The 20,180-nt window shown below is 46.2% G+C and overlaps 1 protein-coding gene across 1 annotated transcript; it reads right to left on the bottom strand.

Annotated features, from left to right (window-relative positions):
* Nucleotides 1–17,390: 17,390 nt before the first annotated feature.
* Nucleotides 17,391–19,106, bottom strand: MAS1 (MAS1 proto-oncogene, G protein-coupled receptor). The gene has a single exon (XM_055433605.2). The coding sequence runs from the start codon at nt 19,104–19,106 to the stop codon at nt 18,129–18,131; it is 978 nt and encodes a 325-aa protein (XP_055289580.2). The 3' UTR covers nt 17,391–18,128.
* Nucleotides 19,107–20,180: the final 1,074 nt, after the last annotated feature.

Here is a 20,180-nt window from a genome sequence, read left to right as displayed (position 1 = left end):
TAACCACCCTAGAGCCCTGCCGCCCTTGGGTGCACTCCAACTTACCCTGCTGCTGAGTGACACCACCTGGACGTGTAAGCCCCTCTGCCCTGGGAGTTCCCTGTCTTCTTCCTCCATGAGGTGGTGGTCCAGTGCCCCCTGTCCCCGGAGGGTCTCCTGTCTAGAGGGACCTTCTCATAGGCAACCTGTCCAAGTGTCACCCAATAAAGCTTGCTGTGCAACACTGCCACCTTGTGGTCGTGTCTCCTCCTTGATCAGCCTCAATAGCGTCTCAGGGAAGAACTTCTGTATGGCCCTTCCTGCCCTGTCTGAACTCTGGGAAGGAGAAGGGTAACCTTGAAATCCCCATGATCTTCACATCAGATTTGTCCCCATCCTCCTTTAATTTCTTGCCCACAGCCCAAAGAATTCTTGAGGGTGTGCTGGGGAGGAGAAGCAGGCAGGGTGAATGCAGTATCCATCTTCTAAGCTGATCTCAACCAAGAATAGCAAAGTCAGAACTTAAACTACACTGAGACCATTAGTGGCGCCCAGCACTGAAAAGGCCATGATATCCACCAGCTGCCCTCGATGAACTTCAAAACAAGAACACTAAACTATAACATTCCAAGCTTACATGCGTGCTGAAATTAAAAATCACTTCTAGATTTTTCTGAAAGCAAAATGCTAAATAAGTTTATGGAAAACAAATATATCATGTTCAAAAAATGCTTTATTTTGCTTTGGTTGTGATCCCTGGCTTGTTGGTACACTCAGCCTATGGAACAGTCCTCCACTGCTTATACTCAAGCCTGGTACAGAACATAGATTCTTTAAGCCAGGACTACAAGCTGATGCTTATCATAGTACATGGCATGTAGAAGATGCTCCATAAATGTTTGAACTGATTTGAACAGATAAGGTGGAGAATTATAGCAATTTTAAATCTATATACTATGCGGAACTGTCTTTTTCTTCTAGTGGCTCTCAAGTAATTGAAATAATATAATATTGAGGATACTGTAATATATTTATTGTTGTATTCTTTATTAATAAGAGAAATTTTGTTTAAAAAATCAAAAGGGAAAAATTCTTCTTGCATGATCCGTGAAGAAAGTAGTTGATGAGGAATCCTTGGCATTCCAGTGGTAAGGATTCAGTTTCACTGACAGGGGCCCATGTTTGATCCCTGGCTGGGGAACGAGGTCCTCAAAAGCTGATGGTGCAGTCAAAAAAATTTTGGTAAACTGAGCTTCATCAAAACCTAAAAACTTCTGCTCTGCAAAAGACAATGTCAAGAGAATGAGAAGACAGGCCACAGGCTGGGAACAAACATTTGCAAAAGACACATCTGATAAAGAACTGTCATTCAAAATATACAAAGAACACTCCAGTTCAGCCGCTCAGTTGTGTCTGATTCTGCGGCCCATGGACTGCAGCACACCAGGCCTCCCTGTCCATCACCAACTCCCAGGGCTTGCTCGAACTCATGTCCATCGAGTCAGTGATGCCATCCAACCATCCCATCCTCTGTCGTCCCCTTCTCCTGTCTTCAATCCCTCCCAGCATCGGGGTCTTTTCCAATGAGTCAGTTCTTCGCATCAGGTTGCCAAAGGATTGGAGCTTCAGCACCAGTCCTTCCAATGAGTATTCAGGACTGATTTCCTTTAGGACTGGCTGGTTTGATCTAAAATGACCATGGGATAGATCCCACTGCACAACTAGTAGAATGGTCAGAATCCAGAAGTCTGACAGCGCCAACTACTGGTGAGGATTTGGAACAACAGGAAGGCTCATTCATGCTGGTGGGAAGGCAAAATGTTACCGTCTCTGTGGAAGACAGTTGGGCAGTTTTGTAAAGTTTCTTACAAAACCAAACATCCTAAACATGCCATACGACCCCGCAGTCCCGCTCCTTGGTATTTACCCAGAGGCACTGAAAACGTAGTTGTTGTTTAGTCGCTCAGTCAAGTCCGATCCTTTGTGACCCCGTGGACTGTAGGTGGCCAGGCTCCTCTGTCCATGGAATTCTCCAGGCAATGATACCAGAGTGCGTTGGTTGCCATTTCCTTCTCCAGGGATCTTCCCAACCCAGGGACTGAACCTAGGTCTCCTGTACTGGCAGGCGGGTTCTTTACCGCTGAGACACCAGGGAAGCCTGTTGAAAACCTCAGTTTAGTTCAGTTCAGTTGCTCAGTTGTGTCCAAGTCTTTGCGACCCCATGAACCGCAGCATGCCAGGCCTCCCTGTCCATCACCAACTCCCGGAGTTCACCCAAACTAATGTCCATTGAGTCGGTGACGCCATCCAACCATCTCATCCTCTGTCGTCCCCTTCTCCTCCTGCCCTCAATCTTTCCCAGCATCAGGGTCTTTTCAAATGAGTCAGTTAGGTCCACACAAAAGCCTGTGCATGAGTGTTTACACAGCTTTATTCAAAATCGCCCAAACGTGGAGCCAACAAGATGTCTTGGTAGGTGAGCAGATGAATAAGCCGTGGTACATACAGACGATAGAATATTATTCTGGGTTAAAAATAAATGAGCTGTCAAGCCACAAAAAAACACTTCAAATACAAATTACTAAATGAAAGAAGTCAATCTGAACTGGCCACTTACTGTACGGTTTCAATGATTAATAAATAACATCCGGAAAAGGAAAAACTACAGAGACGGTTAAAAACAAAAGTTTGTGGTTGCCAGGGGTTTGGGGGAGAGATGACTAGTTAGAGCACGGATGATTTCTAGAGCAATGAAACTGCTCCCTATGATAGATACTGCAGTGATTGGTGTATCATTATGCATTCAAATCCATAGCACACACTGAACCGCCTGTAAACCATGGACCATGAGTGATCACGATGTGTCTGTAGGTCCATCAGTGGCACCCAATATAGCCTCTGGTGGAGACTGTTGATAACTGAGGGGGCTGTACATTTGTGGGGCTGGGGGCATATATGGAATCTCTGCATCTTTCTCTAAATTTTGTTGTGAACTTGAAACGATGCTAAAAAAATTAAATCTTAAAAAATTTCCTTCTTAACCAAGCATTCATTATTTCCTAAATTTAAATAGTGAGATTATTTTTTCAAGATCTCTATGTGGTAGAAGAAAGCTGCACAATTATATAACCCTTTCTGTTGCCAAAGCCTGATGTAAATTAACTAAAGTTCAGAACTGTACATTAAAAACATGCGATTTTTTGGATCATTGAAAGAAAATATGAGACAACTGACCCCAACCTTTCATTTGTCTTGTTATTCGGTAATTAATAAATATATTTAGAAATGTCCTTTCCTTCACAAAAATATTATGCTAGAGGAAGAATTAATGTTCCTCATAAAAAGATGAGACAGAACTTGTAAAATGTTATTTATAGCATTTTCAGCAGAAAACTGAAGAATAATTTATTTGGCTTATTATGTTCTGCTTATCTTTGAAAGCCAACAAAACTCCAAACTCCTGAGTTCTTAAATGTCAGAACCCCGTGATTAAGTGTTTTGAGATCTACAATCTGTCGGAGCCTATTATCTGTAGAAAGATAGCTGCTTCTGCCAGATATATTATACCCTAAGACATGGGATGCTTGAGATTTTCTCTTTGTTCGAAGTCAGCAGACAGTAAACTAAGCTCCTGTTGGGACCCATGGAGGGGTGTACCACCGACAGGGGAGTGCAAACCTGAGGTAGACAAAGTCTTCCAAAACTGCAGTTGAGTCTCAAATCAGCTCAGCTCGTGACTGCGCTGAAGTGAGAGTGGAGTTTAACTCCACTCCATCTGCTTCACCAAAGTTTGCAATGAACCTTCTCTGGCGGACAACAACATCACCCAGAACTTCTGCACTGTTCTTAAACTAGGATCTGTGGACTCCTAGATCCTTTGAGCTATAACTGGTTTCTTTGTAATTTCATGCATTTTATTCTTTGCATTTAGAAATATTCTTCTAAGGAAATGGAGAAGGAAATGGCAACCCACTCCAGTATTCTTGCCTGGAGAATCCCATAGACAGAGGAACCCGGTGGGCTATAGTCCATGGGGTCACAAAGAGTCGGACACGACTGAGTGACTGTCACTTCACTTCTAAGGAAGAATCACTAGACATAAGTCAGAAAGAGAAAAATAACATATATTAACACATATATGTGGAATCTATAGAAATGGGATAGAAGATCTTATTTGCAAAACAGAAATAGAGACAGAGAACAAATATACGGACATCAAGGAGGGAATTGGGTGGGATGAATTGGGAGACTGGAATAGGCATATATACACTATTGATATTGTGTATAAAATAGATCACTAATGAGAACCTACTGTATACCTCAGGAAACCCTACTCAGTGGTCTATGGTGACCTAAATGGGAAGGAATCCACAAAAGAGGGGCTCTGTGTATATGTGTAACTGGCTCACCTTGCTGTACGGTAGAAACTGATGCAACGCTGTAAAGCAACTATACTCCAGTAAAAGTTAATTTACAAAAATAAAAAAGGGATCACTAGGCTGACAAAGAGACCCTGACGTGTATTTCTCACATACAGAGTCCAGAGCTCGATCAAAAATGATCAGGCATGCCAGAGACAGAGGACCAAGCACAAAATCAGCTGTATTTCTACACACAAACAGCAGTTAGGAAGCAAAATTTAAACAAAACAAAACCCTCACCATTTACAACAGCCATGAAGACCACAGAAATGAATCTGATAAAATACGTGCAAGACAATTACTCAGAAAACGAAACCTTCGCTGAAGTTCACTCAAAATGACTTACAAACAAAAAATATTTCATGTTCACATGTAAAAAATATTTCATATCATAAATGCATAATTCTCTACCTAAACTGACCTATGTTTTCCATACAATTCCAGACACAATCTCCACAGGATTTTATGTAACCCGAAAAAATATTCTAAAATGTATGTGTAACATCAAAATGTTAAAATCATTCCCCAAAAGACAGTGAGAGCGGGGTCCACGGGAAGATGGATTATTAAGAAATGTTCCTGAGAAACTAATGGTGAAATGGGCCTAGTAAAGGAAGTCAAGGAAGACATTGGCAGCGTTTGCTATATAGCTCCTAAAAAAATAAATCATGTGAGGAAAGTTCGCTAATGGATATTGAGACTTATCTAAAGCTATTGGTAATTAAGTCAGTATGGTCTTATCAGAGAGATTTTTTTAAAATTTGACCAGTGGAAACAATTCGATGTGCCGCCAGGGCCATGCTTCCTCTACAGGCTCGAGAGAGGAAGTCCTCCTTGTCTCCTGGTGGCTGCTGGCCATCCTCAGCACTCCTCAGCACGTAGACGCATCTCCAGTTTCCACTTCTGTTCACGTGGCACCCTTACTAGCACACCAGTCATTGGATTCAAGACTTTCTCTCATCTAAAATGACCCCATCATAACTTAATTGCATAAGTTGCAAAGACTCTGTTTCCAAATAAGGTTACAGTCTGAGATTCTGAGTGGACATGAATTTTTGTTTGTTTTTCTTATTTATTTATTTTTTTGGAGTGGACATGAATTTGGGGGGAGGAGAGGACACTATTCCAGTCATAAATGGCTAATCACCACAGAAAGATGTTCAACCGTTTCAGACTCTGGTAAGTGCAAATTAGATCTACCATAGTTTACTGTTTTTCATTCCTCTCGACTGGCAAACATTGAGATGTGCAGAGAGGATCCACCAGATCCTCTGGACCAGTGAATGGATCAGGTAGACTCGTGTGGGGAAGTGAGAGCTGGTTCATGCCATCTAACCCATCACACTTCAGAAAACACTCCACTATGATGTCATCAATCTGCCCCAGCAAGCTTGCTTCCAGGTATGTGCCCCAGAGAAATTCTCGCACAAGTGTACCAAGAGATATATATAGTAAAACTTCTAAATAGCAGCATTTCTGGTTAAAAAAAAAAAAAAAAAACAGCTGAAAACAATTCACTTACAAGAGAATAAATAAACTGTGGTCTTCCAGCAGTCAAAATAAATGGACTACACCACACACAAGAGCATAGGGGAATTTCTTAACATAATGTTGAGTGGGAGGGAAAAAAGCAATTTGCAGAAAACAACATAGAATATGATATCATTTTTATACAAAAACTACATAGAAGGTGATATCATTTTTATACAAAACACACAAGGGGAAATGACACGTTACGTAGCATGCATGGCAAAATGTTAACTGAAAGGCAGGACCGGTGGGAGTGGCAGAGATTCACGGTGGACGTCTTGGCTGCCCTGAAGGAATCTCCAAAAGCAGAATCTGAGCCTGGCACACGGAAGGCGAAAGAGGACAAATCACTTATTCACTGTCAGTTTTGCCTGTGAAAGCCTCCTTCCTTCATTCAATCAACAGTTACTGAGTCAAGAGCTGTCAGAGAGGGGTCCTCTCTGGAGGCTAAAAGGGTGGGTGGGTCGGCCCTGGCTCATTCTGGGAAAGGAAGGGGCTTCAAAAGGGGGGAGGGAGACATAAAGAGCTTAAATTTTATTTTGAAAAGTTACGCTCCTTGATGAGAGAAGATTTCAATTCCTGTAACCATGACACAATTCATGTTTTATTCATAATCCTGTGTACTGTTCATTCTTATCTTTCTCAAACTAATTCCAGCCTTCTTTGCTCATTGCTCGAGAGTTTGGTCATGTCCTTTAGCCTCATGTGACACTGACTAATTTCTCTCCGATTTCCCTGAAGACGCTTCAGCCCTTCGCACTTCCAGCCCCATCTGTCTTACATTTTCATTCTGTACCCTGCAACTTGCCACGTTCTGAGCAGGAACATCTACAAGGCTCAGGGCCACCAGATCCATTTCCCAGGGAGCTACCACAAAGTGTCAATAAAAACGGCCCACAAAGCAGGAATTTGAGACACTCCCTAGAGGCCACCCTAATCCTCCACTCCCCGGGTTCTTGTGGTCTGCTGGGTGGGCAGCGGCAGCTTAGCATCCTACAGAACCTTCCTTGAAGCCTGAGATGAGAACCCTGGAGAGGCCCACCTCTGTTTCTTCTGTAGAGCTTAATAGTGCTATTAGCTGCTGCACTGGGGAGGAAGACAGGGGACAAAACTGAGAAACCAGAACAGCAAGATTCCGTTTTCCTACCAGCGAAACTCTGCCCGGCTTATCTCGGCAAAAGATGTCGAGCTGGAAGGAAGTCTTAATCTCTTCCCAGTGATTCCTCATGTCATCTACACGATATCGAGCTCTCCGCTTCCTTTTCAGAGCTCACACTGGAAGCCATCTTTGTCACCACAGAAAAGATTCTAATACAGAAGTAAGATGAGGAGAAGGTCTGGAGTTAGACTGTCACAGCTTGGGTTCTCATAGTCACAGCTACCATCAACTGGCGTGAGGACGTAGGTTGGAAAAATAGGGATAATAATAGTATGTCCTTATAAGACTGCATTGGGCTTCCCTGTTGGCTCAGACAGTTAAGAATTTGCCTACAATGCAGGAGACCTGGGTTCGATCCTTGGGTCGGGAAGATCCCCTGGAGAAGGAAATGGCCCTCCACTGCAGTATTCTGGGCCTGGAGAATTCCATGGGCAGAGGAGCCTGGTACAGTCCATAGGCTCTCAAAGAGTCAGACACCACTGAGTGACTAACACTTTCATAAGTCTGCATAATTGAGACAGACATCTCACTAATCTAAGAAAAGTGCCTGTCAAATAGTAGACACCCAGTCAAGCTTGTAGTACTAGTTTCTACTTCTCACAAGGGAGGCCTCATTCTTGATGCAAAGTCTCATAAGCACGGCCAGTTGGTCTTACTTCTGAAGTCACGCAAACTCCAGAAAAGAGCATTGCTCTAAATCTCACTACTGGGAATATATCCAGACAAAAGCGTAATTCAAAAAGATAGACGCACCCCTATGTTCATTGCAGCACTATCCACAACAACCAAGACACGGAACCAATCTAAATGTCCATCAACAGATAACGTGGTGTATCTGTATACACACCAAGAAGACGTGGTGTATATACATGACAGAGTACCACTCAGCCATAAAAGGGTGAAGTCATGCCATTTGCAGCAACATGAATGGACCTAGAGGTGATCATACTAAGTGAAGTCAGTCGGGAAGAGAAAGACAAATACCACACGACATCACCTACATGTGGACTCTAAAATATGACACAAATGAACTTATATATGAGACAGAAACAGACTTGTGATTGCCAAGGGGTGGGGTCAGGGGAAGGGTGGATTGGGAGTTTGGGATTAGCAGATGTAAACTATCAAATACAAAATGAGCAAACAGCAATGTCCCATTAAATAGCACAGGGAATACTCAATATCCTGTAATAAACCACAGTGGGAAAGACTAGGAAAAAGAATATATATGTATAACTGAGTCACTTTGCTGTACAGCAGAAATGAACACATTGTTGTAAATCAACTCTGCTTCAACGAAATGAATCTTTTTTTACCAGAGAACATTGCTCAAAAAGATGTGAAAAATTTGCGGCACAAAATCAACTCTTCCCCCTTCAGTTTAAAACATGAGTCCCACACACACCCAAACTTAAAGTTGCCTAAGTTTCTAGAAACAGTGAGAAAGTTTGTCGTATAGCTTCTTATGAAAAATCATGGAATTGAAGAAAAACTCATGCTGTTGGTCATTATATAACCTTTTATGATCCTCCGCTCATCACATGTAGATCGTGTGAAAACTGCCCCATAAGATGCATCATTTAGATGCTCAAATTGAAGCTCAACAGGATGTAAATTGAATGAAAAATATCTTAATTTTTCAGAGGTAATTACTGAAATGATGAATATTTGCCACCCCATGACTTTATGTTTAGAATTTCCTATTTCGTTGCTTCCGTCTAAACCCAGAACAGGATTTCAGGGCAAGAAAACGGGAGAGGGGCTTCCCTGATGGCTCAGTGGTAAAGAATCTGCATGCCGATGTAGGAGACATGAGTTCGATCCCTGGTCCGGGAAGATCCCACGTGCCAAGGAGCAACTGAGCCAGCGCCCCACAACCACTGAGTCTGTGTTTTAGAGCCTGGGAGTCACAGCTGCTGAGCCCAGGCGCCCTAGGGCCGTGCTCTGTAACAAGTGAAGCCGCCACAGTGGGAAGCCCGGGCAGTAACAAAGACCCAGCATAGTCAAAAAGAAAATAAAAAAGTAAGAAAAGGCAACCTCCGGACACCCTGGACTTGGAGCTGATACTGGAGGTGCTTTGTGCTGGAGGAGGTAGGTGGGGGCGGGCCTTAGAAATGGGGGCGGGGCCTGTGTGGAACGCTGGCCGCAAGGGCAGCGGGCAGCCAGGGCTCGAACCAGGCATTTGCGGTTTCCGAGGGTCCGAGGACGCGGAGCGCCCGTGGACTGCAGAGGCCCAGGCCTCCGGAGGGAGGAGCCCCTTCCACCTGCCCCACGGCAGCCGGCTCCTGACTCTGCCCAGCACAGTAACCCTGTGGCAGGCAGCGGCGACCGGCGGCCCAGCCCAGGCTCCAGGCGATGGGGACGCGGCCAGTGTCAACAGCAGTGGCCGGGCCAGCTCTGCGTGACGCCGCCACTCAGCCTGCTGGGCAGAAGCCAAGCACTTTCTGTTGGTGAGGTCACACACCGACCTGCTCCCCTGTGCCCAGGGTTACACGTACAGCACAACAGCAGGACTTCTTAGAGAAGAACGACTCCCCGAGGAAAAGACGACAAGAAGCAAGGATGATCTCAGTCCACAGAGCCTCGGAGCTGCGCTTCCCAACCGGCCATCGCCACGGACATTATCTTCTTGCTTTTATTAACGATCCATCGCAGACTGTTTCTTTTGCAAAATATGACAAAAGGAAAATGACTGGAAAAATGAAGTGGGAAACAAAGTCATGCAAAGTACTAGTCCAATGTCTTCATTATCAGATTCCACCCAGACTCTTCTCCCTAGTGAGTATCAACTTACTCAAAGCTTCCCCTCGGTGTGATCTCCCTGTGGACCAGGAACCAGTCCAAGAGTCACTCAGGCCAGAAGAAGGCCTTTCTCTGAGAACAGGAGTCCTCCCCTGGTCTCATCCCAGGCTGCGGACCAAGGAGGGAGCTGGTGTCTCTTTGAGATAACCTTAACCTGCAGTTAGTTCTCCAGCATCTAACAAACACCACTCAACTCCTAAGACCCCAGTGTCCAGCCTTGTCCTCCCTGATACTGCCATCACCAAACTCGGACCAGCTTTAATGAGCACCCCTGGTCACTCAGAGAGAGGGTCCGGCTCACTCCATCTCCCGGGCCACTCCCCCAGCATTACAGTTTTGTTTTTTCTCCTTTGTGCCGTCTTCGGGCTTCCCTGGTGGCTCAGAGGGTAGAACATCTGCCTGCAATGTGGGAGACCCAGGTTCAATCCCCGGGTCGGGAAGATCCCCTGGAGAAGGAAATGGCAATGCACTCCAGTACTCTTGCCTGGAAATTCCATGGACGGAGGGGCCTGGTAAGCTACAGTCCATGGGATTGCAGAGAGTCACACACGAGGACCCAGGGACTCCGACGTCTGTATCTTCAGTGATGCTTGGCCATCTCTAGCACCACCTTCTCAACTCAGTTCATCAGATTTTAAGACAAATAAGGAAAATGAAAGTGAGGAATACATTATGTGCTGCTGCTGCTAAGTCACTTCAGTCGTGTCCGACTCTGTGCGATTGCATAGACAGCAGCCCACCAGGCTCCCCCGTCCCTGGGATTCTCCAGGCAAGAACACTGGAGTGGGTTGCCATTGCCTTCTCTGATACATTCTGTGAGAAACTGTCAAAGTGCAGAGCTGTGGTCTAAGAGAGATGATTAACACCAGCAGGTGGGTGGGGAGAGGGTTCTGTACCTGCTTCCCCAAGGTCGGGCCCAGAGAACAAGCTGGACAGGGAGGACAGAGCAGGGCCACCCAGCTGATGGACACGCTCCATGCAAGAGAGACTAACATTGATCTCCCTACTTAATGTGTCTAACAGAAGGCCCTTCAAACCTGACACTCAACCATAAACACCCTTGTTCTTGGTCTGCACAGATAAAAGGCAAGATATTGGGGGTGGGGTAAGCCCTCCAAAAATGCAATCTGAGCTGTCGTGTCCTCACTGGGGTAGTGAGTCCCTGACTCAGACGAAGGAGGAAAAGGACCCCTTGGTCTCTCTCAGCCACATCTATCTCCTCTCTCCTTGTAAGAAGGAAGGTAGGAAGGCTTGGGAGCCCACTTGGATTTCCTGTGAATGCATACTCAAACTGTCAGGATTTTTAATGGTGGTTTACTGATTGTGCCGTTATTTTACTTGTGTTCTAAGGAATGTTGTTAGCTTTCTGTGTTTGACTAAGAGCAAGTCATTCTAAAGGGGATGCTTTGATGAAAAGTCTACATCAGTACGCCAGTGTGATCATGACATTTGCATTAGTAATATCCTGAAATATTTATCCCACAACTAGGGACAAGGCTTATGTTCTTACGTGAGGATGGTGATGGTACAAAGCTTGCAAGTACTAATCAATCCAATATTAAGAATGTTCTGTTTTTTAAATTTGTTAGCAATTAGAGTTTATTCATGCTGTACCCAAGAGCCATATGTGAGAGCTTTATCCTTCTAAAACCCTAATAAGAATTCTTATTCACAAATATTTCATTCCTAGTTCCTGAAAAACTCCAATGAGTCCCTTTGGATGCAGAGAATACAGTTTGGTATGGCTGAATAAAGTGGTCTCTGAGAATAGAATTGAAATCATATTTACAACCAAGAGTATTTCGATGATAGGTTATTTCTCCTTCATTTTCTACTAATAGTATCACCTTATGATTTTTCAAAAATGACATTTCTCAGCTTTACACCAGTCTCATCCCTCAGGTTTGAGTCTGGATGTCTGCTGGTCCTTTTGCAAAGTCCAGTCTCCAGGAAACAGCGAGGTCAGGATCCCAAGTAGATGGGTTGTCAACCCGAAGGCAGTTCCAGAAGAGGGATTCCCTAAATTCTCTAGGTCAGGAGTAGCATGGGACAGCTGCCACCAAAGCTGGCCACCACTTCTTGTTTATCTACAAATTAAGAGTGATTTTTCACATTTTTTAATGGTTTAAGAAAAGAGAAAGAATTTTCATGACACACATAAATTATATGAGATTTAATTTTTAGTATCTGTAAATAAAGTACAATTGGCACACAGCCGTGCTCATTCATCTACTATGGTTTCCAGCTGCTTTCATATAAAAAATGGCAGAGCTGAGTTCTTGAAACTCAGACTGCAAGGCCCTCCAAGCCCCAAAGTCTTCCTCTGTGACCTCTGCATGGTTTTGCTGAGGTCGAGTGGGTCTGCTTCAGAGGAGACCATACTCATCTGAAATTACTAACTCTGAGCTATATTGTTGATTAACCTCCTGTCTCTGCGCTGGCCCTGAGGACAGCACCAGGGCCACACACCCCTGGGTGACAAAGGAAGTCTGTCTCCTTTCCTTGTCATCAATGCTATGAGCTTGGAGAGCTGAGAAGCACACCTACTGCCTCAGAAGTGTAAGCACTGATTGTTTCATTTTCCTAAAATAGATGTCACATGAAATTTACCATGTTAATTTTTGAGTATACATTTCAGTGGCATTAAGGACTTTCACACTGATGTGCAGCCATCACCACGTCTCCAGAGCTTTTTCAACTTCCCAAACTCAAACTCAGTCCCCACTAGACAATAGCTCCCTGCTCCCCCTCCTGCAGCCCCTAGCACCCACCCCTCCACTTTCCGTCTCTAGGAATTTGCTTTCTTTGGGCACCTCACTTATGTGGAATCATATAGTGTTTGTTTCTGTGATTGGTCCATTGCTTAGAATGACGTCTTCAAGGAACAACTAACTTTTGGTGGCTGTTTAGGCTTCCCTGGTGGCTCAGATGGTAAAGAATCTGCCTGCAGTGCAGGAGACCCAGGTTCGATCCCTGGGTTGGGATGATCCCCTGGAGAAGAGAATGGCAGCCCACTCCAGTATTCTTGCCTGGAGAATCCCATGGACAGAGGAGCCTGATGGGCTACAGTCCACGGAGCCGCAGAGAGTCAGACATGACTGACATAACACTTTCACTTCACTTTCCCAGTTTACGCGGAGTTTCACACACATTATCTCTCTGACTTGCCATAGCTACTTTGTGGGGCAGGTTACTTTAGTCTGTTAGAACAGAATCTGTCAGGCAACTCTGGGGCCACCCTGAGGTCACCTGCAAACAGTGTTCTTACGTCGAGCCGCACTGCACCTGGACACAGGGGCAGGCCCAGAAGAGCTGGAGGTTGTCACTCTGAGAGTGACTCTTGCCTGTGAGGGGTGGGGGGTGGCACCACTTCTATCCCCAGGAGGACAGCGCTGAGGTGAGTTGCTGCCTCCCTTAGAGGGGCCCTGAGTCGCCCTATTTTGACCGCCTCGCTTCAGTCTGAATTCTTCACTCCCTCTTGTATTTCCTGGGAGACACAAAATCCTTGCCTCAGGCTCTGCTTTGGACAATATAGGTAACTGTCTCTGTATCTACACTCTAGAGTACAGATAACAGAGTCCGAGGGTAACAGCTGGCCCTTGCACACCTAAGTTCACCTCAGTCCTTCTCTTCTCATTCCAAGTGCGGTGTCCTCTCGCTCCTCCCCTCCTTGTAAGACAAGGTCTCTGCCCCAAGCATTTAGTCTGGTCTTGGCTGAGAGAGATTAGAAAGGGAGCATTAGCCTAGAACTCTCTTCCCTACAGGGAGTGCCCTGGGGAACAAATGACCTCAACTGAGACTCCTCACAGGAAATCTAACCTCAATCAGACGGCTCTGTAAAAATGTTGTACTCAGGGAAATGGTCCTATTTTCAGCAGGATACACTGGATCTGTCCAAACTGATTACTGTAAACAAATGTGGGATGAATAGGTTTATGGGGGCTGGGCTCCTCCTAGGTGGGGGATCTGAGAGTTGCTGCCTAACAGCTTAATTTTTCTTTTTTCAGGGATAGTGAGGAGAGAGGAAGAGGGAGGGGAAAGTGCCAGGCAGAGGGCAGAGACGGAGGGAGTTTGGAAGAACTTCCCAGTGGACGGAGGAAGAGTTAAAGGGAACCTGATGAGAGGCCAGCCAGCTCGGACTCCACCCCTTGGGCAGGAGCCCTGATTAGGCGGTTAGGTAGTTAGAATAGGAAAAAGAAGTCCAGAATGGTGGTGGCTACGACAAGGAAGGGAAAAGCCCACAAAAATAGAACAAAGGAAGGTCCAAGTATTGGAGTTAGGTAAAACAAACAGCGCTCCTGGCTAGTCCAATTTACATAGGGCAGGCCCAATGGGAGGAGAAAAAACATATAAAAAGAGGAGCCAAAATCGGGCTGGGGGCCTCGCTTCTCTTCAAGTCTTTTGGGTCAGCATGCCCTCATGCCTCAAGGATGTATTTTCCTTTACTTTCTAAATAAAACTGAGCTGTAACACAGAGCTGTAATACTGGTCCATCCGAGGGCTATAACACTGGTCTGTCCATCGCTTCAAATTTTTGTTGCAATGAGACAGTACCAAGGAAATTACAACCCCCCCCCCGACATCTATGGTGCTGTAACTCGGCCATCCTGGGCTCCTTCTTTCCTATTCTACCTACCTAATAAGACCAAAGGGAGGGTTCTCTGCTCCGCTCAGCAGTCTGGGTGGGACAGAGAATGAGGGGGTGAGAGATTCAAGGGACACGTGAATGAGAGTGGCTGGACCCGGGCCACCAGAGGTCTCGCAGACTGGGCGGGAGATGACACAGAGGGGACTCAGGATGGGGTGGGCCCACAGTCAGAGGTAAGGGTCTCCATGGTGTAGAAATCCAGGGGTGGTGGAGGGAGAAAGCAGGTGATTGTGATCAGACAGTTGAGCCATGGGGTTTGGGTTTCCAGAAGGAGACTGGCTTGAGTTGCAGTGAGCCTCAGGATACAGCCCAGAAAGGAGTGGTGCTGCGAGTCCCTTGAATTGACACAGGGAAGGAGGCCAGTGGAGGACTTCCAGAAAAAATCTAAGATGTTAGAACGCCACCCCGGCCAGGCTGGACAATGATGTGAGTGGGAAGAGAGAGAGACCTGGGAGCCATATTCCAAAGAACTTGAAGAATGTGGTGCCAGGAAGCCAAAGATAACAGCGACAAAGAGACAGGAGGGGGTGGTGGGCAGGACCGGATGGGTCTCCAAGGACCACTTCCCCAGCCGGTCTGCAGACAGAGAGTGTCTGGCCTTGCTCCCCGACACCCCTCCCACCCCCACCCCATGTGGCCGTGTCCTTGCCTTCACTCCTGCCTGCCCTCTGCCTGGAATCCTCGCTCTCCTTAGTTTTTTGAAATCCCACCTCCCTTCCAGCAACCAAAGGGTACCTCCATGGAACATTCCCCTTTTACGACAAAAGATTGGATTCCCCTCCCTCCTGACTGCCACCCAACTTTGTTTATAACACCCTCCTGACACTGACTGTGTGCAGCTTGGAGTTGTAGACGCCTCTGTGTGCCTTCCTCTCCTATTCTAGAAGACAGGGGCTTCTACTTGCTCATCTTGGCCTTGTTCTCATCCTGGAGTTTGGCAGAGAAAGCCATGCATGAGTATTTGCAGCACAAATGCTTCAGATCCTTCACCTTCATCAAGACCAAGCATTCTATTCTAGCAGCCTCATCCCCGTGCCCCGGGAATTCTCAGAATGGCACCTAGTAATCCATGACGACTTAAGCAGATTGTATAAATACCCAGTGGATATAAATGATGATCTGGCCTCCTCTTCATATTTGCATATTATTTTAACTCTTCTTGTTTTAGTTTTAACCTTATAGATCATTTTTGGGAGCAGGTTTTAGATGAAGAGAGAGGAATTTGTCCTGGCAACCCTGTCAGATTCTGACTCTTACTTCTTTGCAAAGCATTACTCTTTAAAACATTAGAAGAATTTTTATATTCATTATTACATTAAATTTTCCCACTTTATCTGCAGGAAGGCAGTAAGTGGGGGGCTTCCCATTTAGTTCATCATATTCTCTTTGGGTGAAAATTCCTTGTTTCCAAGAGTATCTGAGTTCCTCTTTGAGACAAAGATCCATTTGAGATGAGATGAGGTTGCTCCGTTTTTCACTAACCCAGAGGCATTAGGGGAGATGACAGTAAACAAAGCAGAGTGAATCTGATCTCCCATTTTCTGTTCTTTCCCAGTGAAGATGCTCTGTTTTCAATCAAAAACAAGATCATCCTAAATGTCACCACTCAACACCCATCTGGACTCCTGAAAGCAAGCTGCCTTGTTTCTGAATCAGATGTCATCACCCACTGAAAAGCTTCCCGCCTCCAAACTGGGCTGGGTAGGAAAGCCTCATACATCTCTCCCAGCGAGGCTGCCCCCTTGGTTACAGGTGACCATTTCCTGCTAAAGAAAGGGGATGGAGCAGAAGCAGGTGGAAACTGAGAATCAGGTTATCACAGCTTCTCTGACCATTCGGAGCCCAACAGTTACAGAAACACTTGTTCAGTCGTGTCTGACTCTTGTGATTGTAGCCCGCCAGGCTCCTCTATCCAAGGGATTTCCCAGGCAAAAATACTGGAGTGGGCTGCCACTTCCTTCTCCAGGGGATCTTCCCGACCCAGGGACTGAACCCATGTCTCCCGCAGTGGCACATGGATGCTTTACCACTGAGCCACCTGGGAAGCCCATAAATAGTAATGGGCTCATTTATGGGTGTGAACATTTTACTCCCCACAGAGCCACATGGAGCGTTGCCATTTTTCATGGGACACCCAGAAGGGACAGCAGGAAACCAAACATAGTCTCCAGGCCAGGACATGCTGCCTGAAGGTGCAGACACAGGTTCCAACAGGTGAGCCGCAACTCACTGAGATGTGGGGAAATCCTGCTGAGGTCTGTCTTGGGAGAAACGTCCTGTTTCCCTCTGAGATGCGGCCACACTGTCCTTAGCCCTGCTGCTGAGCCTCCTTCCGAGCAAGGCAAGGAGATGAGCAGGACGCAGTGGCAGCGAGGCAGGCAAGTGAGCAGTTCGAGCAAGCGGTCCAGGTGCCAGTTGGTACTGCAGTGGGCTCCTCCCCTCTCCCTCTTGCAAATAAAAGGAACCCAGTGAGGGAAGATGGGTGTTTTTTTTTTTTGAAATGCTAGTTTGCCATCTTCTCAGTCTGCTAGATTTCCCATTAACGTTGTTATTCCTTGTTCCCACAAGTTGTCTCCCGATTTATTGGCCTGTCATGCCAGTGGGAACTTTGTGACTATAAATACATAACCCTCTTCATGAAGGGAGGGGGGTTCCAAAAACACAATCACCCTCATGATTTCATTCATGAACATTTATATCAAGCAAAGGATTTCAAAACAGACTTTCATTACATGAAGCATTTCCACAGAGGGAAGGGAAGCCACAAGGAACTCCTGTGCTGGTGGCCAAATGCTTCCCCTCCCAACCCAAAATGATGCCCCAGCACACGGCGGTTGGGGGTCCTAATATCTCAGATGGTGGCATCCCACAAAAAGTTCTCATGCAGCAGACAGACAGAAGACCTTTGTAAATTACAGTCATCATTTAAAAACATGTAACAATTATTTGTACATGATAGAGCTGTGTGTGTGGGAGTGTGTGTGTGCTTTACAAAACAGAAATGTGTATTTCTTCTTCCACTTCAAAGAGTCACAGACACTGATGTTTCTTAACACTGATGTGCACCAGACCCTTTGCATACCTCATCTTCCGATGTCATCTTCACCATAAGTCCAGGAGGTATGGACTACTACTACCATTTTATACTGAGGAAATGAGGTCCCTGGGGATTAAAACTGAGGTCAAACCAGCGGCAAAGGACAGAGTCAGTCTGATTCCAAAACTCATGTTCTTCCTACGATATGGCTTTACTTTTTCGAGGTTCATTAAATACTTGTGCCTTTACCTGTACACACCTGTAAACCTTCCTGCTGGTGTAATCTTTATAGTTCATGGGGAAATGCTTCCAGGAGAGCGGAAGAGGAACAGAAGGAATTTTTTGGCAGTTACAGAAAGGATGAAGTTTTGACACGTATTCAGGCATTTCCGGAAGGTACAGCACAAGAGTACAATGTCAGCATTAATTCGCGTCTCACGCATGTGGGGTAGGGTGTCCTATCGTGTTTAGCGGGTATTCAGTTGCATTCCCAAGTACAAACTGCGGCTCATCTTCGTCCCACTGCTTTGGCCCTCAATCTCCTTCCGCCGGTCAGACAACAGTCTCGGTTGCCGCGGTGGCCGTGTGGTCTTCTGGATGCCTGGGCTGCATCTCATCTTTGAAAGCCCTGGTCAGAACCACTTTCAAGGACTCCTTGAACCGCTTCTTCCTGCTGCTGCCCACGAAGAAGTAAATAAAAGGGTTGGCGCTGCTATTGATGGTAGAGAAGAGAAGAGAAGCATGGTGCAAGTTCCTGAACGTCGACCAGTACTCGTAATAGAGCAGGTAGAGGAGCCTCATGGGCATGGCGAAGATGAAGAATATGACGACGGTCACGGTGATGACCAGGTACAGCTTCGAGGAGTGGGACGCCCACGAGTGCTTCCGGATCTTCACCACCAAGACGGTGCTGGACACCACCATGAGGGGAGTAAAGACCAGGAAGCTGAGAACGGCTATGAAGATGATCACGGCCCTGCAGTCACTCCGGGAGTGGGTCTGTCCCGCACTGTCAATGCACATGACGTATTCCATGGTGGTCACCAAGCAGGAGAGTGCCCACAGGAGCGCGCAGACGAACGCCGACTGGTGCTTGGGGCGGTGGCACCGGTACCAGATGGGGTACAGGACAGACAGGCACCTCTCCACGCTGATGGCCGTCAGCAGGTATAGGCCCGTGTTGTAGCCAAAGAGAAACGTCACCGATAATGTGACAATTGTGTAGTAATAGCCAGAAGACAGCTCGTAATCTAAAGCATAGTCGACGGACAGAATAAAGATGCAAAAGAGCAGCGAGATGTCCGCGATGGACAAGTGGGTGATGTAGACGGTGAAGGGGTTTCTTCTCATCCGGAAGCAGAGGAACCAGAGGAGGACTCCGTTCTCAACAAAGCCCAGTGGGGAGATGCTCATGATCACCCAGTGCACGATGGGAATTTCCCGGCGTGGGTCCCTGACGGAGGTGTTCCCGCTGGTTGAGGCGTTGGAGGACTCCTCGGCAACAAATGATGTCCCGTTTGCCTCATCCATGAGGGGGCCTCAGTCTGGGTTCCTCAGGTAGTTTTCTGTAAATAAGTTTAGAAAGAAAATCAAGGTTGATGAATTGCAGTAAAAGATTTCAGCTATGGCTTGTAACCTTCATGTCATACAGGAGAACATGTCTACTAGACTGTACAATTCTCTTTCCAACGAAGATAAAAATGAGGCATTTCACCAAGAGAGAACTGATCTAATGGCCTTTGGGAACCCCCCAGGAGCCTTCGGTTCTGTCCTGTTACTTGCTTGTGGTTCAGCACCAAAGGGGGTCCATCAGAGCAAGAGGACCAGATTTCTGGTGTCCATTTCTGGTCTGGCCCACGCTTTCTGCATGGCGTTTTGAAAATCATCTCATCCTCTGTTCCTTCATCTCCTGGCCTGAGAGACCAGGTTAACCGCGTCAAAATTCGATGACAAAGTGCATGTCTGGGCCGCACTATTGCTGTCACTTTGTAATGCACAAAGTGCCATAAATGATGGGTGACTGAGAAGGGACAGGTAGAAAACAATAGGTTCAATAGGGCACCAATATTTTCAGAAGTGCGGCCAATCAGAAGGTATGTGTTTTCTATAGTCTCAGTGTCTGTGACGAGGCTGTGTACCTACTCAGTCCAGGTGTTCAGCGCAAGCCATCCCTGGGGAACAGTTGGTGCATTTCAACAAGATGTATTCGCCTTCCCAAGCTCCATGGGCCAGACCATGCCGGAAAACACTACCAATAGATAGTAAACAAAGCATTGACCCGAGCCCAATAAAATGCTAAATATCTGAGACTGCAAAACACCAATTATCAGCAATTTTCCCTCACACTTCAGGAACTGCTAAATAAATGTATGCACGTCCCCCACCCCTTTCCTGTTATGCAATAAATATACATAAGCCACTTCCACTGCTGGGGAACAGAAAAGTCAAGTGCCCACAGAGGTCATCTTCTTTGCTTCTATTCATGGAGTCCTTGGTATTTTATTTTGGATGGTGGTGGTAAAACACTGTTCTCTGCTTTTGCAGACCAGGGCCCTATATGTGCAAAATAATCGACCTTTAGAAAGTTACTTAGTAGGGGCTCCC

This window comes from Moschus berezovskii, chromosome 10, assembly GCF_049115385.1.
Source record: "Moschus berezovskii isolate FMDL1 chromosome 10, NW_MosBer_1.0, whole genome shotgun sequence".
Taxonomy (NCBI): domain Eukaryota; kingdom Metazoa; phylum Chordata; class Mammalia; order Artiodactyla; family Moschidae; genus Moschus; species Moschus berezovskii.
Note: the sequence above shows the minus strand (reverse complement) of the source record. Positions and strands in the feature narration are given on the sequence as shown.